Source organism: Penicillium samsonianum (assembly GCF_028829775.1).
Source record: "Penicillium samsonianum strain IBT 33392 chromosome Unknown utg000007l_segment0_segment0, whole genome shotgun sequence".
Taxonomy (NCBI): Eukaryota; Fungi; Ascomycota; class Eurotiomycetes; order Eurotiales; family Aspergillaceae; genus Penicillium; species Penicillium samsonianum.
Window position 1 is genome coordinate 938,272 of NW_026643265.1, and position 21,638 is coordinate 959,909.

Consider the following 21,638-nt stretch of genomic DNA (forward strand, 5'->3'; position numbering starts at 1 on the left):
CTACAACTCTTTGTTTTGGAAAGATTATATTCTCTTTTACTCGGCTTAAACACCTTTTTTTGTTTTAAATATTCTAATTTCCACCCCTTTTTCACCTTGCTCCCTATATTGCACCCCTGATCGGAACCACGAGGCGATCGACGCAGATCCAAGCAATCCTCGGCTCCACAGGAATTGACAGCTCACTTGCATCACTTTTCGGTGACTGCGGATTGGCTGCCTGCCTGAGGCAAACAGGGGGTTATTAAATTTGTGAGTTGTGGGAGTTGCATAGGGGCGTATTCGCCTTGTTCTGTGCTTAGGTGCATGGCGTGGTCTCGCCATTGCCACCCCAAAATCTTCCTTTTTATCTGACTGTCTGAGTAGGGGAGGTTTAGATATCTCGTGTTTAACGATGGATCTACAAGGCACAAAAGAAGCCCGAACGCAAGAGGAGGGTGCCGAAGGTCCTTTAGAGGCGTATGGTGCTGGAAGTGGTCGTTCTAAAGAGTATCACAAGAAAGAGGGGCGAGATTCTCACAATCATGATGACCGATCATCCATTCATCCTCTCCGTCGTCGTCAACAAGCCTTCGCCTATCCTCATGGAGCTCGACAACCTGCATCGCCGCTACCAGCCATTATCTCTCGGCCTCGAGAGCCCTCCCCGTCACCGGAGGCTATCAGTATACCCCAAGCTTTGGGACTAGGTTCCCGCGATCAGCGCCTATTGCGCAAGGCTGGGAGGTATCCACCGGTTACGAAGAAAACGCTCAGTGAGCTTGATCTGCCCTGTATCATGAGCAACATCAACCTCCGCATGGACGCCAACTTCGACCGCGACCTTCACTTTAAGCCTGATCTAGACGGGGAAAAGGGCAAACGCAAGCGGAAAGAAGCTGCGGATTATTGGGACTCTTTGGCTGCGGAGATTACTGTCTACTCTTACCTTGCTGCGACTGCCGATGCCACCACCGAGGAAGTCAAGTCGAGTGATGGTACTCGACGCACCTTTGATCCCCGTTTGCCCGCCCTGTTCGAGACATTGCAGGACGTCATTAAGACCCTTGTTCCGGAACGGGATCACCCAAGTATCATGCAGAACCTGGAAGTTCCATTGCTGATGCAGCAAATACGGAAAGGCGTTCTCGATATGCTTACGCTGGCGAAATGGCTGGCGAAACTCCTGAAAACACATTGTGCTCCTATGCGAGACGAGTGGGCGGATTCTATGGTCGAGCAAATCGAAAAGGGTTCACAGTCTCAAGATCCTCGGGAGATTGTCAACGGTCTGCGAACATTGTTCTCCATTCTAGAGGCAATGAAGTTGGTATGTCACATTTAAACCCCGCTGTCTTGCAACATTCCGAACTAATTTGTAACTTGATAGGACGTCGCCAACCATCAGATCCGAGCATTCCGCGTTCTCCTCATCGAAGACACAGTCCCCTTCCTCCAAGAATACTTCCAAGGCAAAATGAACCGCGGCGGCTTCCAGGTTGAACCCGCCCGTCATTGGTACCTATCAGTGCGGGACCAAGCCCGTCAAGACGATGCAAATGCCGAAGCCCAAAAAACAACCTCCACCCCAGAAACGGAAGACGCCCTTAAACCCCTCGAAGCCCTGTTCCGTGGAATCTCCGCCCAACTTCTCCAATTCGCCCCGCCCGCCGATTTCCCCGAAACCTTCCTCTTCGACTCCGAGCGCCTCTGGCAACTCCGCTCAACAGTCCAAAACCTAATCAACCTCGACATCGCCTGGTATATATTCGAGTCCTACGTCAACAAGCACAAGCGGTATCTCTCAACCCCAGAAGAAACCTACTCCACCTTCCGATCACGCATCTGGTCCCTAATGGAAGACGGCATGGACCTTGAGAACCGCGTCGCGGGCAACCCAAACAACAACGACGACGATCCCGACCTCCGCGGCGGAAAGCGCTGGACGCAAAATATGCGCTGTATCGCGCTGGAGATTGCCCGCTTTGCCTGTGCCGCGCTGAAGCTGGACCCCGTCGTCGCAGACGAGGTCATCGTTCCCATCGAGGAAGCCCTTGAGTGGCATCTCTCCAATGAGTCTGAGCTCTTCGTTTTCTTCCAAAATAGCATGCGTGCCAAGATCCTTACTACAACCCTGACGGCGGCTCGTAGATACTTGCCGCTGTCGCCGTTAGCCATCTGTGAGTCGCAAAGGGCTCCATTGTCTGCTGCTTTGGGCCCTGCTGCGCCGCAGACTGGGGCTGCGGGTGCGTCTGGATCGGTCAATACTTCGTCGCTGGCTCTGACGCCACAGCAGTCGGATGTTGAGCGTATTGGGATGCGGCTTGCCCATATGGGTGTACTGCACTGGCGTGTTTGGGCTCCATTGCTGTATCTCCGAGATGAGATTGCAATGGCGGAGCTTGAGCAGCCAGCATTGGTATAATTTGCTCTTGTTTTGGTCCTTGCTTTTGGTCCTTGCTTTTGGTCCTTGCTTTTGGTCCTTGCTTTTGGTCCTTGCTTTTGGTCCTCAATTTTGGTATTGGTTATTGTTTTTTTTTGCTTTGCTGTCTTCCAAGTGGTTTGTTTGACTTGCTTTTCAGCGCCTTGCATTTACTGCTTATTGGGGGGAGTTTTGTTATTCAGGCCCGTGTCATACCGACACGAGGATCTCGGTGTTATATTCTGGGAAATAGAAGGCGCATATAAATTTACTTTTTTAATATCAACTACTAGTATTCTAGTAGAGGTCTACCTGGAAATGATACTCAACATGTACTCTGTCCATACTAAACTCCAAAGAACCCTGGAAACAACCAAAAGTAACGAACTCAATCCGACCCAGTGCCACGGTAGCCGCGAACGTCAAAGGGTCCGTGCACCGATCGGCATCCACCCACCTTGAAGAATCCAATCATCCCAAAAAGCCCATGCATCCAGCCTAAAATTGCCATTACAGGTCTTCCGCAGCGCCAGACACGGACATCCGAGATTTGTCGTGCTCGTGCTTGTGTCTGTGCTTGCACCGGAAGCCCAGTTCACCCCACCCAATGCCAACCTTGGCAAGCAACAAGCACAAACAAACCCCCCAATGCGTCTCTCTGCAGCACTGTACTCCCCAACACACCCTTGGCTCGCATGCTTGAAATCAGCACAATTGCAGCGCATCGCGCGCGCAACGGGCATCCAATCGTCCGGTACGAAGGGTGTTCTTATTGAGCGCATTGCAGCAGAGTTGACGTTGCATTCGCACTCGCAGGCGCAGTTGCAGTTGCAGTTGTCGGCTGCCGCAAATCGTGTTGCAGAGGGTGTCACTAGTAGTTCCAATCCCAGTACCAGTACCAATGCTAGTACTGCTGCCAGTGCCAGTCTAAGCCAAGATCGACAGGTCGATCGGCCGCAGCTAGGGTCGACAAAATCTCGCTCAACCAAGACAAAGACAAACAACAAGTCAGCAGACTTGTCGAAATCAAATCCCGCACAACCATGGAGCATCCTCAGCATCGATATGGGGATTCAAAACCTCGCTTTCGCGCATCTGCGAGTTCCCCGCTCTGGGGTTCAGGTTCCAGGTGGCGGCATAGACGCAGCGCATCCCCCAATACCGGAGTTAACAGCCTGGCACCGACTTGCTGTTTCGGAAATATCAAGTTTGAACTTAATACCCGGGGATAAGACTAGTATAATCAAACCCGGTGAACCAAGATCAGGATCTGGTGACGCGACAGAATCACCCCAAGCCATTCTCCCAATAGAAACGGGAAAAAACATCCCTGTCAAGACCGCCAAATTTACAAAAGAAAAAGATTCCTTCTCCCCAGACCTCTACGCCGCAAATGCATACACCCTAATCTCATCACTCATAGCTGCATACCGTCCCACACACGTGCTCATAGAGCGCCAGCGTTTCCGTTCAGGCGGCGGGAGTGCCGTGCTTGAATGGACGCTGCGGGTTGGAGTGCTGGAGGGCATGTTGTATGCCGTTCTGCATACGCTACGGCAGGAGCGAGGCGGGGAAGTTGCGGATTTGGTTGTTCGGGGTGTTGAGCCGAGACGGGTAGTCAGGTATTGGCTTGAGGGAGGTTCTGGTTCTGGGTCATCAGATCCAGGGAAAGGAGACACGGATGAAAAATCCGAAGTCGAGAAACAGACGAAAAAGAAGAAACCCAATGCGCGAGAAGTGAAAAAGGCTAAGATCGATCTTGTTGGACGGTGGGTTTCTGCTGCGATGCAGAATACCAATGCTTGTCCGGAGACGGACGATGGGCTTGGGAAACTGGAGCTCGGTATTGCTGCCGACAATAAGATCGTGCTCGCGGATAAATCTGAGTGTCCTGCTCTGCATAGTGTTGTGGGTGCGTATATGCGGAAATCGCAGGGCCAGACGCAGACGTTGAAGAAGGGGAGAGGGAAGGGGTCTCGTGCTCAGAAGAGTGGATCTCTTTCTCCATTGCCTGTATCCCCTCATTCCGATATGGTGGATGAGGTGGCTGCTGTTGATCCGGGGAAACTCGATGATCTGGCGGATTGTTTGTTGCAGGGTGTGACGTGGGTTGAATGGCAGATTATGCGGGAGCGGATTGCAAGGGAAGGGGTTGAGGCGTTGGATTCGATACCGTAGGACATATCAATATTCATTTTGAGTGGAGCCAGGATGGATGTTGTGAGCTCTTCCTTGGATGAAGTTTGCTGTTGGGATTTTGTATACTACCCTACTTGATGTACATTAGTATGCCGGAATGAACTGTGGGTATAAATACAGGCTATTTTACCACTAGACCATAACAAAAACCTCGGTTCCTGTTTATGGCCTACGGGGGCCTTGTTCTTAGTTCGACATGAACAAAAAGACACGAGGCATCAGCTCAAAGCTTTACTAGACTGTATGTGCACGATCAAGATCGACACTGATCGACAGGTCCATCATGAGCCAAGCCTTACTATAACTCACCAGTATGGAGAGCCTCATACACTCTATTTCTACTTATCTTACCAAGGGAGCAGGATTTTTTAGTAAACAGGCAAAAGCCTCAAGTCAATTCAGGTTCTGTACTAAGGATACCGATTTTGCTCTCCCCCATCGGCCTTCCACTTAGAAAGAAAAACATGAAGACTAAAGACAGCGCAAACTATGAGATCATTCGCAAAATGAAGATCTGTAAAGATTAAAGAAGATGAATTTTCCCATCAAACAACACAGAAAAGAGGCAAGATCCAGTCCTCAAACCAGACGTGTCACCACCCGTCAAAACAATACGTGAGAAAATGTTCCGAGTCCAATGGAGACCGGTCGTATGAAGGGTCAATTTCACATTGGAGAGTAAAAAAATGTTAACGCAAGGAAATGTCACGCCAGAAGTTTTGAAGATTGGGCACGGGGGTCCAGAATTGAAATTCGCGGCCTGTAAAACGTAATAAGCAGGCAGGGAAAGCTTGGGCCCAAAGCACAATCCAGCATGACAAGACCATTGCAAGAATAGAAGTCGAAAAGAAGAAACATGGCAAAAAAATGGAGCGTAAATAAGAAGTGAAATCGAAACCGTTTGTACCGAAACTTGGCAAAAATAGGTACAGTACCAGCACGCCTCTGCGCGAGTAGAAGGAAATCGGAACTTTCTCTCAGATCATCAACAGGCTCGCAACTCGCTGCCATGTGGAGGTGGACACTCCCCTCACATTAGCAGTGTGTTGTTTAGATGAAGTGGCGGCGCCAGTTGGCCAAGAAGGGCTTGCCAGTGGGGGTACCAGTGGGCAAGGGCTGGCCGCTGGAGGCGGGGGTAGGCTGAACGCTGGCGCTGGCGCTGGCGGAAGGAGTCCGGGTAGCGAAACCACTGGAAGAAGGAATAGGAGTGCGGGTGAGGGGAATGCGGGTGGAGCCAGTGGCAGTGCGGGTGGTCTCAGTGGAGGTGCTCTGTGCGCCCTCACCGTTGCCATTGCCGTTGCCATTGCCGTTGCCATTGCCGTTGCCATTGCCGTTGCCATTGCCGTTGCCATTGCCGTTGCCATTGCCGTTGCCGTTGCCGGGGGTCTGGGTCTCGGTAGCGCCCTAGAAAAATAACGTTAATTCTTGATATGCCAGTTAGGGGAATGAGCAGCACATACAGCAGTCACAGTCTCGGTGACAGTAGCAGTAACGGTAACGGCGGAACAAGCACCAGAACCATTGCCAGCACCACCGGAGGAAGTGGGAACCTCAACGAGAGTGATGGTCTCGGTCTTGGTGCTGTTGATAGTGGAGGTGCGAGTGTGAGTGGTGTCCTCAGCGGGATTGGTGGCAGAGGCATCAGAGCCAGACTCAGTCTATATCAAAGTTAGTTCAAAAGTACAAAGCATAAGATATCAGGTAGAACACATACGGCAGTGATGGTGTGCTCGTTAGTGGCGGTCTTGGAGATCGTGGTGGTGATGACGCTAGTAGAAGTTCCAGAAGTCACAGTGTAAGTCACAGTAACGGAGCCATCGCCAGGGACGTCGGTGCCAGCGGGAGCAGACACAGTGCTGGACAGGACACCGGAAGAGGACTTGGTGGGACGACCGGTAGGACGAGAGCTAATGGGAGTGCGGGTGACAACAGGCTTGCTGGAAGAAGCGACAGTCGAAGAAGAGCCAGCAGGCACAGAGGAGCTCACACCAGGGATCGAAACGACCGAAGAGGAGGCAACGACAGACGGAGCAACAGAAGGAATGGAGCTGGAAGCCACGGAGGGAGCAGAAGAAGACTGCACGGCAGAAGAAGGCTGCGCGGTGGAGGACTCCTCAGCAGGAGCAGGCACGGCAGAAGAAGAAGCCGTAGGAGCTGGCTCGGCAGCAGTGGGCACAACGAGGACGGTCGAGGTCGAGGCGTCGGCACCAGGGGTAACAGAGCGAGCCAGGACACGACGAGCATGGAGACCCTCGTGAGTAGCCTGACCCACAGCAGCGAGAGCGGCCACAAGGGCAACGGAGAACTTGTTCAAGACAACCATGATGAAGTTGTTGGTAACGACGGTGGATATCAAGAAAAAGTGACGGTGAGATGAGAGATGTCAAGAGCAAAGCAAGAATGCGAAGCGAGCAAATTTAGCGATTGTGTAAGTGAGTGTGTTGTAGGAAAGAGCGACAAGAGCAAGTGCGAAATCAATTCGCAGGGAAAGAACGTATGGCTTCTCACAGAGAAGGAAGAAGAAGAAGAAGTAGTCAAGAGATGCAAGCTTGAAGAAGGAAAGAGAGAAGAAGAGATGGAGACCAAGGTAATTAACTCATTTCCTAAATTTCTTTAATTTCCTTAATTTCCTTAAATTAAAAATTATACTATCATTTTAAATTAATACTAGTATATCTCTCCGTACGAAGTAGTATCCCTAATCAAACTCAAGGTCGGTAATACCGGTGGATCTACGGTATATGGGATCCACTGTCTCAGGCACGGGAGTCCCATTGGTCCATTCGCATTTACCCAGAGCCCGTGGCCACCTGGGCTGCCCAGGTGTGACCTTTAATCTCACGTAAAAACCCATATGATATTGGGCGAAGCCTACCTCTTAGCGACTGAGCTTCCTCTCTTGAGGTGATGTGGCGTCGGTGGCGTCACTGGCACCCTGTCTATATCCGCCCCTATCATTTCGATGGAGTGCTTAATAGGGGTTATTGGGCCATTAAACTTATGTTGTGTACCTTTCATACTCCGTAGGGCTTGTCGCCAAACCGCCATTAGGGCACGGACCTACGTGAACGTGCCAGAAAAGTCTTACAATATCCGGGGGCCACTTCCAAGGTGGTATAGGCCTACAATGTACCTGGATGCCAATGAGGAAACACACCCCGAAAATCTAGACGATCATTGAAGAGAAAAATACGGCCAGATCCCCGGGACTTTCGGGAAGGCCAAGTTGAAGTTTAGCGACTACTCGGCTGTAATAATACGGGATATACGATACACAGGCCGAAGTTTCACATAAATCAGTCTCCCGTGTCCCAGGGTCCCCGCTTCCTCCATTTCTCGGGATATAAGTTGGTGTTGGAGGATAAAAGATGACATTCTGGACTCCACGGGGCAGTCTATCTACTTTATTTCCATACATATAAAAATGAAGATGTACACAATTCACTCTAAATGCCGTCTGTACCTATGGAGTAGGTGGGGCACATCTATCAAATCTGCCGTCCACAGGTGTATCGGGTGAATTTATCAAAGAGGTCTAGGCTTGGGCTAAGTAGCACGGCCCTTGGACTTCCAAGATCGGGTCTATCGTTTGTCAACGTGTTTCATTTCCCGGATTGCTGAAGCGAGAATTTAGAAACCCTTGTTTGTGGAGGGCTTGGTCATGTCTAGCACGAAAACCGACTTGGTAGAAATTGTGTTATATCCCATAGAAAATCCCCTATCTTGCTTGCATCATTGCAAACTCCCAGTCAACACGGAGAAGCTTTCCAAGATGAAACATTCCGCTTGAAGTTTCAATTGCCCCTGTCCCTACCCCTCAACTCCCCAAATTGCTAGGAATTGCTAGGAATTGCTCATAATTGGGCTGGGAGATCTCAATTCTGTGTACCAAGGTGAATGCTGGAGCCATCTTCTAGAAATGTCCTTCGATCTTGGGATGCCGATCCCTGTACCAAGTGAAGGCGGTGACGACATAGCTTATCGCGATGATAGCACCTGCCTCCGTCCCGCATCACAACCTTGGAACCTTCCTATTAGATCATGACACGGAGTTAAGCAATTGACATGTCCTCGTTTCAAGCCCTCCGAACACAGTATGCCTCACTACTGAAGCGGTTTCTATCCTCGACCAAAGACTTCGAGGTCCTAACAACAATCCCACCCGACCACTCCGCAGAATCAGAGACCCTCTATGTCTTAGACTCGTCCTTCAATCCCCCCACCCGCGCCCACCTCCGCATTGTCAGCACGGCACTTCTAGAAAACCCCCGACCCCGCCCTCGCGTCCTCCTTCTTCTCGCCACGCAGAATGCAGACAAGCCATCCAAGCCAGCCTCCTTCGAGGATCGGCTCGTGATGATGGAGCTGTTCGCTCGGGATCTCCGCGCCCACCTCGCATCAGCACCGGCCTTCGCCGCCTCAGGCTTCACAAACGCTATCGAAACTCTCCCGTTGATCGATATCGGCGTCACGAAAAAGCCCTATTTCGTCGATAAGGCGGCTGCCATCGAGGTGTCGGATTCTTACCCAGTGCCGCTGGAACAGGTCCATCTTACGGGTTACGATACTTTGATCCGCATCTTCGATTCCAAGTATTATCCGCCCGAACATACCTTGAAGCCTCTGGGGCCTTTCTTGTCAAAGCACCGGCTGCGTGTGACTATGCGGCCGAGCGATGAGTGGGGTGGGAAAGAGGAGCAGCTGGGATATGTGGCGGCCCTTGCTAGAGGTGACCGAGATGGCGAGGGTGCGCGTAGGGAATGGGCCGAGCGGATTCAGCTTGTCGAGGGTCGTCTGCCCACTGACCAACCCGTGAGTTCAACTAGAGCCCGCGAGGCGTTGCAATCGGCTCCCCAGGACTTGGAGTGGCTGGTTTCTGAACAGGTGCGGCAGTTTGTGCTGTCGGAACACCCGTATTCTGGAAACTCCAAAGTGTAGACACTTAGACGAGGGTAGCTACTAGAAGAGTCCTATGGTCTATCTCCAACCTGTATAATGATAATGCATGAATGATTTCATAAGTAAATCTGCCCACCTGGGCACTCACGCCGAGAAATGAAGTCACCACGTCCAAACGCACAACTAAACCACTTTTAATACATATATGGTACATGACAGAGCGCGACACTAATGCGGCAACGCGATCTTCGCAACGTTATGAGTTGCCACCTTGATCATGACGCATCCTCTTCCTCCTCCCTCTTACCTAGAGTGTACGCCAACCCACCGCCGACCATGTTGACTAAAGCCAAACCCATAGTCGCACCGCGCACGACACCCCGGACACCTAGCTTCTTCATGAATGGCTGTCGACGACGGGCTGCGAGAAGCAGATACAGCCCCGAGAAGGCCGCGCTGATGCCGGCAGTGTCCGTCTTGAAGCCCTGCAAGTTGGCATAGCTGGAGAAGACCAGCACAGGCGGGAAGAGCATCGGGAAGAACTGGAAGGGGCGCATGTGCTGGGCTGCGATCATGGAGGCAAGTAACGTGGGTGGGAATGAGTTTTCTGGGTTGAGAAACGACGTTAGTGAGTGATTACTTGCGATATTGCTTGCCTTGACGGTTAGGCAATGAAGCTAGGCTATTCATAGGCCACTTACCACCCCAGGCTCGGAAGCGCTGGATTACAGTCTGTTTGGTCTCTTCGACAGTTGAATCGTCCGCCATGGTGAGGTATTGAGCTTCGAAGCTTGACTTATTTGATGAAGCGGAAGACCGTTGGAGCTTTGACGGCCAAGGATTGTGTTTGCTGCAGGTATATCAATAAGACCGATCTGCTTTAATTGAACTTGGTGGACCCCTGAAGATAACTTACAATTGAATATCACCGACTTGGAGATGCTGGCAGGTTTATCAGTTCGACAAGTGATGTTATCGCAATGTCCCCGGGCCAGTGTAATTGACGGTCCGACGCTTGGCAAAGACACCTAAGACCACGCTTTTTCCCCAATTTATGTCCACCGAATCAGCCACACCTGTCACTCTTTTTCGCTGCATCTTGATCAGGCCGGTATTTCACTCTGGCCATCTCATCGCACGTTTGATTAATCGGCGAGCCCAACCATATCTCGGGCGGGATTGCTTCTCCTTTATCCGCGGTCCCACGCCACCCTCCGCTCTCCAGATTCTCTCGACCCCCCTCTTTCCTCCTACACCAGTAAGAAAGCGCCGTCCAGAATCTGTCGAATTTTCCCCATAAACTACGCTCGCTATGCCATCGGCTTCGGCATCTGGCTCGGACGCCAAACGCGGAGGTGCGACGTCGCGCGACCATAAGCAGGGCAACCAGGATCGCAAGTACACGGATGACCAAAAGGCTGCTGTGCTTCGGATCCGAAAATGTCAGCCTACGGCGTTTTATGAAATTCTGCTGGTCGAGCGCTCGTCAACGGACAATGAGATCAAGAAGGCGTACCGGAAACAGAGTTTGTTGACGCATCCCGATAAGAACGGGTATGAAGGCGCGGATGAGGCGTTCAAGAGTGAGCAATGAGCAACCCTAGCCCACCTGTTGATATATATATTCTTACGCGCGGTGGCAGTGGTCTCGCGTGCTTTCCAGATCCTCTCCGACGAGGAGAAGAAGTCCAAGTACGACAAATTTGGCGGCGATCCTGATAGCAGGTTCCAGCCCGGACCGAGCGCTTCGAGCGGCGCATCCCCCTTCGGTGGGTTCGGCGGTGGTGGATTCCCCCGCGGTGGTCAAAGATTCGACGAGGAGGTCTCAGCCGAGGAGATGTTCAACCGGTTCTTCAACGGTGGATTTGGTGGAATGGGCGGTGGTGGATTCGGTACTACTACATCGGTCCTCTGATATTTGTTTCACCTGAACTAATCGTGTGCTACTATAGGCGGTCCGCAATTCGTCTTCAACATGGGAGGCGGCCCAGGATTCCGAGTGCATCAATTTGGAGGCCAGGCGCCCCGCCGCCGGCCTCGCGCAGCAGCCACTGAGCAGGAAGCTCAGATTGATGGCCGCAGTTTCCTTCGTCAGCTATTGCCGCTTATTCTTCTATTCATCCTGCCGCTCCTCTCCTCTCTCTTCTCTGGTTCCTCAACCCCATCCGGACCCTCCTATCGATTTGATACCCCCGTCTCCCCGCATACCCTCGGCCGGTCGACCCCGAAACTCAATCTCAATTACTTTGTGAACCCCCTCGATGTGGATAACTTTAGTGCCCGAAACTTCCGAGAGCTAGACTCGCGCGTGGAGGTGGAATATGTCAGGACACTGCGGAATGAATGTGACGCCGAAGCCCATGAGCGGGAACGGAGGTTGCAAGAAGCGCAGGGGTGGCTCTTCCCTGATGTTGAGAAGATGAAGAAGGCTCGCGCGATGGAGATGCCGAACTGCCGGCGTCTGGACCAACTGAAGACGAAGGGGAGATATTAAATGCACTGCGGACTTTGGAGGCTTACACCGTACCTTATTATGGCATCTTGTCCCTTTGTGGGGCTCTTTTCTGCGAAAGAACGTACGCTAATATCATTAGCCCATCCACAAAGGTGGCATCTATGGGAGTTTCAGTTCATTAGTTGTACATTTTATTTTTCCTAGAGTTTGATTGGAATGCATCTAAGATCTTGCTGACTTTGCCTTCTTGGTTCTCCTGAGGTTTATTTGGGATCTTTGGTTTTCATTTCTGAACTCATGTTCTGATGTGAGATACGAGGATATATCGCATCACACTAATGTTCGTTCAAGGTGTGGCCATAAATCTGAAGCATATAAACAAGGCCCGTGGGTATGGCTTGGCTTGTAAATATCAAGTTGTCTAATCTTTCAATATCCAAAAGAGTATGTTCATAGAAGGACTATGGGAACGAATCTATGTTTTTATGTATTCACAATAGCAATAGCCTAAACCCTTCGAACGTACGGAGGGAAAAGTGACTTTAGAGGTACATAGTTTTACGCGGTGCTTCCCGCGAACTCAGAAGTACCTTCCCTGTATCTCACACCCAACCATGGACAACGAGATTGCTTAGTCAAATTTGATCACGGTGCTGAATCTCGAATCAGAACGAAAGCGAATCTCGGCGATCATCACGGAATCAGAAGTGTTCATCCTGCGACATTCACCCGCAGACTCTAGACTCTATTGTCCCCACTTCGAGGCTTTGAAGCAGCCTTATTACGCTTTCACGACTCCTTATGATTCCCACACGGTCACGACAATATTGATATTCTGCCGAACCGGTCCACCAGATTAGTGGTCTTGCCAACCTCTCCCAAGCGGCTTATTGTCTGACTTTCACCTAACATGTCGGACACACTCTCCGACGCGGACAAGGTCAGTTTCTTGTTGTGCTCAAATCATGAAGCCATCCCGCCCCCGCAGTGATTTCAGGACTGACATCTATTCTCGATAAAAAAGATTCGCAACAAGCGACTTGCAAAGCTTTCGAACCCAGTCCAGCCCTCCGTGGACGGCAACTCCGATTCGGCACAGAGCTCAGCTAACACATCTCCGTCACATTCACCACTGTCAACTCAGCCACCTAGCCGCCTTTTCGGCGCGCCACCAACCCCGCAGCAGTCAGAAGGGAAGCGGATCAAGATCACACCAGCCGCGGCTACACCAGAGCGACCACAATCCGCCGCCCCCTCAGCTCCGAGCACCCCTCCGCCACAGAAAATCGAAAGCATTGAGGCCTTCGAAGACCGGACGCTAAGTGCCGTGTTCAGAGTGACCCTCAAGGAAGAAGGGCAGCGTGATATTCATGGCAACCGCACATACTTGCCCGGACTTCGGAGTGAATTACAGGATGAGGGCCAGGATCTGCGCATCCAGGTCGCAGTTCTAGACCAAGCCCTTCTAGAGGCCGCGTCAAATGCTGAGAGACAGCGTCCTCTTGATTATCTGCTGCCATGCTGGAAGCGCATCACAAAGTTGTACAAGGGATTGAGGCGGTCGGGAGATACTGACCCAAAGTATCAGGTTCTGTGTGAGGCGCGGCGCCTGTGCATGAGCTACTGTATCTTTGCGATTACAATGCCAGAGATGTTTGGGTTCGTTTTTCTGGAATGTTGCTGCACTGGCACTGCATACTGACTGTCTGGACTATAGAAGCGAATGGACCCCGCAATCATCGTTAGCCTCCTACCTTCTTATCGACCCCGAGGATGACAAAGGAATCGATTTCGAGTTTATCAACGAGGCTGTCAGAAGATTCGACGAAGACGACTCTGTCAAGCCTGCCTTCATATCCGCCGTAGAGCAGTTGAGCGCGGAGCTTTCTTCCATGGACGTTAACGATGACTACAAACCATACGCCACTGTAAGTCAAACGTCCAAATTTCCTTGGACCACGTCTGACCAGTTTGTTCAGGCTCTTCGAAATCTTGTTCGGCACGGATCCATTGCGGCTGCAATCACCGAATCCTCCATTTTTAACAACTCGAAGGACCCTGCTCAATTCGAGAAAGCCACTCTTTTGGGACCATGGTTCCGCCTCTCACCTCTTCAAGCTAATGTCACCTTGTCCTATTTCTCTAGCCCCAAGACCCGGGATCAGGCATACATTTCCAATGCCCAGCGTTCGCTTCGAATGACACAGCAGATGCTTAGCTCTGATCTTCTTGATGTTGTCAACCACCTCATCCGGGCCTCGAAAGAGGCTCGGGATCGTGTTTTGGATTGGTTCGCTACTGCTATGAACATCAATCACAAGCGACGGGCGATGCAGGTCGACCCTGCACAAGTATCGTCTGATGGCTTCATGTTCAATATCACAACTTGCCTCGACCAGCTTTGTGAGCCATTCATGGATGCAGCATTCACTAAAATCGACAGAGTGGATGCAGATTATCTCCACCGCGATTCTCGTGTTGACATGCGGGATGAGACCAAAATCAATGCCGATCAGCATGCTTCCGACGCTTTCTATTCCAAGAAGGTCGAAGGAACATCAAACTTTATCACTGAAATATTTTTCCTGACTGTCGCCGCTCATCACTACGGCAGTGAATCACTGACGTCAAAGATGGAGCAACTCGAGAAAGATGTGCGACAGATGGAGAGTACAATCACTAAATTTGAACTTGAGCGGGTTCGCTGGCTCAACAATCCGCAGCAATTGCGCACCTTCGATACGGCCCTGAAGAAGTACAAAGACAAGCTCGACCTGGGTATTGCGCTCAAGTACAGTCTCCAGGGTGTGTTGTTCGACGAGCAGTGGCAGGCTCGTTCCATGTTATTCATGCGATATGTTACCGTATGGCTTCTGCGACTTGTCTCGGGAAAGAACTTCCCCAAGGAGCAGGTTACCCTTCCTCTTCCAGAGGAGCAGCCCGAAGTCTTCAAATGTCTACCAGAGTACTTCTTGGAGGACGTTGTCAGCAACTTCAAGTTTATCATGTGGTGCATGCCACAGATCATTACCGCCACCCAGGGAGATGAGTTGGTGATGCTGTGCATCACATTCCTGGAGAGCTCCGCCTATATTAAGAATCCCTACCTGAAAGCCGGCCTGATCTCCATTCTGTTCCGAGGCACCTGGAAACGCCCTGGTGGCGCCAGTGGTGTTTTGGTCGACCTGCTCAACTCGATGCCATTTGCCAACGAGCATCTCCTCCATGCGGTCATGAAATTCTACATCGAGGCAGAGTTCACGGGAACGCATTCGCAATTCTACGACAAGTTCAACATCCGTTACGAGATCTTCCAGATCATCAAATGCATCTGGCCCAACACTCTGTATCGGGAGAAGTTATCCCTTCAAGCCAAGCAAAACTTGGATTTCTTCGTCCAATTCGTCAACCTCCTACTGAACGATGTGACCTACGTACTCGATGAATCATTCGGTGCTTTCAAGACGATCCACAATACTCAGACCGAGCTGAATACACAGGGCCACTCAATGGATGCCGCAACCCGCCAGCAGCGGGAAGAGCATCTGTCATCAGCGCAGCGCAGCGCCAAAAGCTACATGCAACTGACTAACCAAACCGTGGCAATGCTCAAGCTATTCACTGATGCGCTTGCTGACTCGTTCACCATGCCTGAAATTGTGCAGCGACTCGCAGACATGCTGGACTACAACCTCGACGCAATGGTGGGACCCAAGAGCTCCAACCTCCGAGTGGATAACCTGCAAGAATATGGCTTCAACCCCCGCGCTCTTCTGAGTGAGATTGTCGACGTCTATCTTAACCTGATCAACAAGGAAAACTTCATCTTGGCTGTTGCCCGTGATGGTCGATCCTACAAGCCCGCCAATTTCGAGAAGGCAGCCGACATCATCCGAAAGTGGTCGCTGAAATCTCCCGAGCAGCTCCGTTACTGGAGTCAGCTGCAGAAGAAGGTCCAGGCTGCCAAGGAGGCCGATGATCAAGCGGAGGAAGACATGGGCGAGATTCCTGAAGAGTTCCTCGGTATGTCCACTATATCTGAACACCACTTTTTGACAGTTGCTAATCTTTTAGATCCTCTCATGTATTCACTCATGGATGACCCAGTCATCCTTCCGGGCTCGCGGATCTCCATCGACCGCGCCACAATTCGCTCGCATCTCCTCAGTGACCCTCACGATCCCTTCAACCGTGTCCCATTGAAAATTGAAGATGTTGTAGCTGGTAAGCAATTCTCTTTTTCCCAGGTGTTGTTCCACTGTTAACCACCTTTCCTAGACACGGATCTTAAAGCCAAGATCGAGGCGTTCAAGACAGAGAAATTAGCCGGCAAGCGGAGAGAAATGATGCACGATCGGATGGACACATCGAATTAAGGAGCAGTGGCTTTTTATGATTTAATTCACAAGCTTGCTTGTTTAGGGGCATTTCCTTTAGCGTTCACGGGACTGAAATACTACACTCCGTTTATGTGGAATTATGCCCCGGGTTATTTATGTGTGTGACTTTTTGCCGAGTAGAGAATCAAACGAACCCAGTCCTGTCACCAATTTGCTCAATCTGTGCAACTTGCCCCTGCTGTCTTGCCCTTTGTAGTTGTAGGAGGGTTTTCGTTTGCATGTGTGATTGGAAGTAGTTACACTTCTTAAAGTTGACAATTCACGCACAATCTCGCCAGAAATTGTGCTCTTGATCAGTACGCCCAATACTATTTGCTTTTTTCTTAAAAAAACAGAGATAGAAAACAAAAGGAAAAGAAAAGTAAGAGGAAGAGGAACAAGGAGCAGGTGAAGTGTAACTCCTTACTCGGGACCCACCGCCTTCCACGCCAGCTTTTAAGCTCCTTGGTTATCCTCCGCGATCTTCAATCTTCTTCTCTTCAACTCTGAATTGTTCAATATGGGTGCGACGATTTCCTCTTGTTGGGGAGCTCTGCCATCCACTGCAGAGCTCTTCCCTCCAACCCCGACTGCCTATACATCAATTCTATGCTGCTTCCAATACTTTCCCCTGGTCAGGAACCCGAAGCCCTAGAAATGTTACAAGACTAACGCGGAACATTTAGATCACGGTAATTCAATGGATTTTATCTTGGCATCCAGCAGGCAAAACATCCAAGGAGTCCATCTTCAACATCCCAGGACGAATCGCCTGGTTTGCCATGGAGATTGTCGGCCCTATCAACTTGATATATTGCATGGTCACTCCATCGCCATATGCACCCTCATTCACTGATCTTCCCATATCCAACATCCTCATTGTAACTCTGTACTGCACCCACTATTTCAACCGCGCCATAATCTCCCCCTTCTTCTCCGCCCCCAGCATGTCCCCAATCCACGTCGCCATCATGTCCTTCGCCATGCTCTTCAATTGGTTCAACTCAGCCTGTCTGGTCGGCTGGTTGCGCGGATATACCGTCCCGACTATCCCAAACTTCCACACAGCCAGCAGCGGAACTCCATCCCGCCCTGCGGTGGTAGATCTTCTCCCCGCCGTGGGCGTTATCTTGTTCGCCATCGGAATGGCCGGCAACATCTACTCAGAAACAGCGCTGTTCCGGTTTAGACGCGAAGAAGCCGAAAAACGCGCTACCAAAAAGACAGATGATGAAACCCCGGCCGGAGGCGAGGAACGCGGCAGCCGAAACAAGTTCCACAAAGTCTACGTCATCCCACCTACCCGTGGTGTCTTCCGATACATCTTGTATCCGCACTACGTCTTCGAATGGCTCGAGTGGATTGGTTTTGCTCTCGCTGGTACGGCAGTTGTCCCATTCTCCGCCCTCCCTATCTCCGCCTCAGCATCTTCTGTCGCGATCGCTCCCCCGCTGCGTATTGCGCCTTGGTTGGTGCCTGCTGCGTGGGCGGCTGGTAAACTAGCTGTGCCGCTGCCTTTGCCTGCTGTGGTGTTTGTTGCCAATGCGGTTACGAATATGTTGCCCCATGCGCGCTGGGGTCGGAAGTGGTATGTTGAGAAGTTTGGCGAGAAGGCTGTTGCTGGGAGGGGTGCTGTTCTCCCTGGATGTCCTTGGATGTGAACGAGGGAGATTCTCCAAGTGGCTTTTTTTTCTCTTTCTCTTTTTCTTTTATTTTCATTTTTTTCGTGACTGGCTTCCCAGCCTTGATATTTAAATACAATTACTGGTTCACAGCCCGGGAGAATTTCCATGGACATGACGAATTTATCTTTAGATCTTGCCACTACGTAGTGTAGATTTGACAACAATGAGTGGAGTGTATAATGAACCTGCCAGTACTGTCATAGTCCTCGGAGCTCATCAACAGAAAAATGCTCAAGAAACGTCGGGTATCCGATACCAGACATCATGGGCATCTCATACTCCCAGTCGAGAATATTTCCTGGAAATAGCATTTCGCCCGGAATCGGGAAACCCGCCGGATCGTCATCCCCAGACAGCCTGTTACCATTATCCACAACAGCTATTTCTCCAGCGGGTGGCATGTCCTCACCAGGACAAATCCCTTCCGCCTCTCCCCCATCCCCATTCTGAACTTGTTTCCGAGCCAGCGGATACGTCCCCAACGGATTCAAAACATACTCAAGAGAGAGCTGGAGTTGAGAGGAATGTCCAGTCCAGTCAGTACTACTGGCAGTCGGCACCTCCAGCAGCGCTGCCGCAGAAGCACTCCCACGTCCCGTGGAATCCAACGAAAACAGCTCATCGAACCGATTCAATGCCTGAACTGCAGACTCGCAATACATACTCGCCTTAAAATACTGCTGCAGGAACCGCAACATAACAACATTATCCCTCAGCATAGCACGATACTCGCCATACCCTAGCCCAGGAACCAGGGGTTCGTCCCTCCCCCATGAAGCAAGCGTCGTGACAATTACACTGCTACAGACCTGGATATACATCGCGAAGGGTGTATCCACAATACTAAGCCTGTGGCAATCCCACAGATCTTTCAGCAGGGAGGCGATGTAGACTGCCTTCTGTGCGCAGATGGTGTGGCACGTTACCAGGAAGGCATTTGGCGCGTTCTCGCGGATCCATTTCGTGGCACTGTTCGGAAAGACCAGGTGCGAGACGCCGATCCGGTACAGATCATGGTAGTTCTGTGAGATCAGAATGTGCAGGCTGAAATAGAGGGTTAGCCGGCCGGAGGCTTTGAAAAGATACATGTTTTCAGTGGTGATTTGGAGACTTGGGGGGATTGAAGCTTCGAGGGCGTGGAGTTCATCTTTCAGGGCGTGGAATTGGGAGGTAGAGCTTGGTTGCCAGGGAATTTCGCCTGCGAGGTGTTTTACATATTTGAGGATTCTTGAGCGCGTCGTTAGGGCGCGGATGTAGAATCCGCGCATGTCGAGATTGTTTGAGGCTTCTGTGATTGTTTTGGGCGTCGGGGTCACGGAAGGGAGGAGCTTTCCTGGACTCAAGATTTCTGTGAGACACGGCGTGCTTCGAACGAATAAGTCTTCTGAGCAGGGTAGCTGGACATAGATGTCTTCTGATAAGATGAGGCGGAGTTGATCGATGCCGCATTCAATGAACGCGTCGAGGATATAACATGCCCATACCAGCCGCCTGCGGGTTTCCTTTGTTGTGCTAGAGACCCGGCTCTTTTGACACAATGGGTCAGAATCGAGTTCAATGTTGAGCTGTAGGATTTGGAGATGTCGAGCTATCTGGCCAGAAATCATGAAGCCTTTGGCGTAGTCTCCTTGTCGCAGGTAATACTCGTGGAGCAGGACTTCGGTCATCAAACGCTCGGTTCCGGTTTGTCCGAAACTGGAGAAGAGATTTTGGTTTGCGGCTTCTGCCCAGCCTTTTCCTGCATCGAAGAGTTGTATGTTGTTTTTCTGGTCTTCTTCTCCGGCAACCCCGAGAGTGTCTGCGTAGTAGAAGGGCGCAGATAGTGCACATATTATGTAAATGAGCCCGGATTGCTGAGAGTAAAGTTGCTCGGGGTCCTTCAGACGCTTCATGAAAGTTGGGATGTGTAGAAAGCCCATACATCGTACAGTGTGGATGCGAGAGAAGTATATGTCAACCAACTCACGAATCCGGTTGATAGGGGGCAATGTAGTTGCCGTCAGCCATGCCGGAATAGAGTGAGATGGCGCTGTCGATATGGATGGGTCAAGCCCAGGCTTTTGGCGAGAGACGGTACCCATTTTGTAGTAAGAACATTCAAGGCCCTTTCTGGCGCAAGCAGTACAAGTAGCTCCACCGGAGCATTTGGCCTTGGCGCGCTCGCATTGTAGACAAGAATGCAAGATCCGTCGCCGCTTCATTCCGGCTTCTGTTGTAATTCCATCTGAATTGGCTCTCTCCAGGATGGGGCCGGCCACAGTGCTGGGTGCGTATATACATTCTTCGCCGTACTGGCGGCATCTGTGACATCCTCCTGGACTGCGATCACATTTGACCTATATCCTTGTTGGAAAGAGGACGGGATGAGAGGGAAATGTGACTTACTTTACGCTTACGGCAAATACGGCAACTCTGCATTCTGGCGAGATGGTAGAGATCAAAACAGCGAGATCCGGCAATGCGAAGTGGTTGTGGCGTAAGGCGTAAGACACAGGTGCGATGGTGTTATCGGCGACATCCGCTCGGATCTCGGTCTTGCATTGCACTCGATTGCTCCAATTGCGCTACCGCAACTATAAATGTTTAACATCTTGCAGTTCTTGGTATCTCGTATATTTTCTTTTGAAAGTAGTCTCCTATACTGAAATCGATAACATGTCACCGTTGCTTCAACTGCTCGCTGTCTCTACGCTGGTCGGTACAGCCTATGGCTCGACCTTTCGCGTCTTCGACAACACAGCCTACACCAACACGTCCATTGGTCATGGCAGCACAAACATCAACTGGATTCCTGCCTACGTGTGCAATCCTCTGACCAAAGGAGGCGTCCTCCCATCAGCCGATGAATGGAAAAGCATTGTACGCGAGTGGAATATACATCCAAGTTATCCGCTTGTGCTCGATTGTGAAGACCTGTACTTCACTTCCACCTCTACGGCAGATCTCTACCTTGAGATCATGTCTACATTGCAGACCTGGGCGGCCGACGTCATCCCCGCTGACCAGATAATCGGCTGGTACGGACTGTCTGGCAATACCATCCCATCACTGTACCCACATTACCGCAGCCTCATCGCCAACCACAGTAATCACGCGTTTTTCCCGTCCGCCTACACATTCAGTGACAGCTTGTCAACGTGGCAGAGCTCGCTGAGCTCGGTGGTTGCCAAGATCCAGGCGATTAATAGCTCTTTGCCGAGATGGCCGTACACCTGGCCCCAATACCATGGCAATTACTCTTTCATCCCGGGAGCCCTATGGGAGAGTGAATTGGAGGCCCTTGCGGCTAACGAAGATATTGATGGATTTGTTATCTGGGGCGGGAAGAACCACGCCGTTTGTAATGATGCGTGTCAGGAAGTTGCAGGACAGGAACCTTGGCTTAATATCACGCGAACTTATCTGGATAGCCTCTATGGGATCTATGGGAGAGAGGCTGAGAAGACTGGAGCGCAGCTCTATAATTGAGTATCTGGTGATGTATGTATGTTGGTGAAGAATTAAGAATTGAAGTCGTGGCTGCCAGTTTATATCAGCATACAAATATCTACAGTTACTGTATCCATGAATACAACTTGACATACATAGTGTTTTTTTTTCTTCTATTTTTATCTTGCTTT

The 21,638-nt window shown here is 50.8% G+C and overlaps 10 protein-coding genes across 10 annotated transcripts; 7 read left to right on the forward strand and 3 right to left on the reverse strand.

The window, feature by feature from the left end:
• Positions 1–394: 394 nt before the first annotated feature.
• Positions 395–2,404, forward strand: N7471_011175 (TCP11 family protein; the record flags this gene model as incomplete). Its single annotated transcript, XM_057283894.1, has 2 exons — positions 395–1,309; positions 1,370–2,404. 2 exons carry the CDS (start codon positions 395–397, stop codon positions 2,402–2,404), a joined length of 1,950 nt encoding a protein of 649 aa, XP_057130160.1.
• Positions 2,405–3,096: 692 nt separating this feature from the next.
• N7471_011176 (uncharacterized protein) lies at positions 3,097–4,579 on the forward strand (the record flags this gene model as incomplete). Its single annotated transcript, XM_057283895.1, has 2 exons — positions 3,097–3,155; positions 3,328–4,579. 2 exons carry the CDS (start codon positions 3,097–3,099, stop codon positions 4,577–4,579), a joined length of 1,311 nt encoding a protein of 436 aa, XP_057130161.1.
• Positions 4,580–5,650: 1,071 nt separating this feature from the next.
• On the reverse strand, positions 5,651–6,923 carry N7471_011177 (uncharacterized protein; the record flags this gene model as incomplete). The annotated part of the gene is made up of 3 exons (XM_057283896.1): positions 5,651–6,004; positions 6,061–6,258; positions 6,315–6,923. 3 exons carry the CDS (start codon positions 6,921–6,923, stop codon positions 5,651–5,653), a joined length of 1,161 nt encoding a protein of 386 aa, XP_057130162.1.
• Positions 6,924–8,665: 1,742 nt separating this feature from the next.
• On the forward strand, positions 8,666–9,538 carry N7471_011178 (nicotinate-nicotinamide nucleotide adenylyltransferase; the record flags this gene model as incomplete). The annotated part of the gene is made up of 1 exon (XM_057283897.1): positions 8,666–9,538. The coding sequence occupies one exon, from the start codon at positions 8,666–8,668 to the stop codon at positions 9,536–9,538; it is 873 nt and encodes a 290-aa protein (XP_057130163.1).
• A 236-nt stretch (positions 9,539–9,774) lies between these two features.
• N7471_011179 (uncharacterized protein) lies at positions 9,775–10,267 on the reverse strand (the record flags this gene model as incomplete). The annotated part of the gene is made up of 2 exons (XM_057283898.1): positions 9,775–10,106; positions 10,201–10,267. The coding sequence occupies 2 exons, from the start codon at positions 10,265–10,267 to the stop codon at positions 9,775–9,777; spliced, it is 399 nt and encodes a 132-aa protein (XP_057130164.1).
• A 544-nt stretch (positions 10,268–10,811) lies between these two features.
• On the forward strand, positions 10,812–11,993 carry N7471_011180 (J domain-containing protein; the record flags this gene model as incomplete). Its single annotated transcript, XM_057283899.1, has 3 exons — positions 10,812–11,082; positions 11,143–11,391; positions 11,452–11,993. The coding sequence occupies 3 exons, from the start codon at positions 10,812–10,814 to the stop codon at positions 11,991–11,993; spliced, it is 1,062 nt and encodes a 353-aa protein (XP_057130165.1).
• An 871-nt stretch (positions 11,994–12,864) lies between these two features.
• Positions 12,865–16,330, forward strand: N7471_011181 (ubiquitin-ubiquitin ligase UFD2; the record flags this gene model as incomplete). Its single annotated transcript, XM_057283900.1, has 6 exons — positions 12,865–12,894; positions 12,979–13,613; positions 13,672–13,882; positions 13,934–15,977; positions 16,029–16,178; positions 16,233–16,330. 6 exons carry the CDS (start codon positions 12,865–12,867, stop codon positions 16,328–16,330), a joined length of 3,168 nt encoding a protein of 1,055 aa, XP_057130166.1.
• Positions 16,331–16,770: 440 nt separating this feature from the next.
• N7471_011182 (3-oxo-5-alpha-steroid 4-dehydrogenase family protein) lies at positions 16,771–18,110 on the forward strand. Its single transcript, XM_057283901.1, has 2 exons — positions 16,771–16,967; positions 17,020–18,110. The coding sequence occupies exons 1-2, from the start codon at positions 16,854–16,856 to the stop codon at positions 17,992–17,994; spliced, it is 1,089 nt and encodes a 362-aa protein (XP_057130167.1). The 5' UTR covers positions 16,771–16,853; the 3' UTR covers positions 17,995–18,110.
• A 105-nt stretch (positions 18,111–18,215) lies between these two features.
• Positions 18,216–20,099, reverse strand: N7471_011183 (fungal specific transcription factor domain-containing protein; the record flags this gene model as incomplete). The annotated part of the gene is made up of 1 exon (XM_057283902.1): positions 18,216–20,099. One exon carries the CDS (start codon positions 20,097–20,099, stop codon positions 18,216–18,218), a length of 1,884 nt encoding a protein of 627 aa, XP_057130168.1.
• Positions 20,100–20,673: 574 nt separating this feature from the next.
• Positions 20,674–21,486, forward strand: N7471_011184 (uncharacterized protein; the record flags this gene model as incomplete). The annotated part of the gene is made up of 1 exon (XM_057283903.1): positions 20,674–21,486. The coding sequence occupies one exon, from the start codon at positions 20,674–20,676 to the stop codon at positions 21,484–21,486; it is 813 nt and encodes a 270-aa protein (XP_057130169.1).
• Between the last annotated feature and the right edge of the window lie 152 nt (positions 21,487–21,638).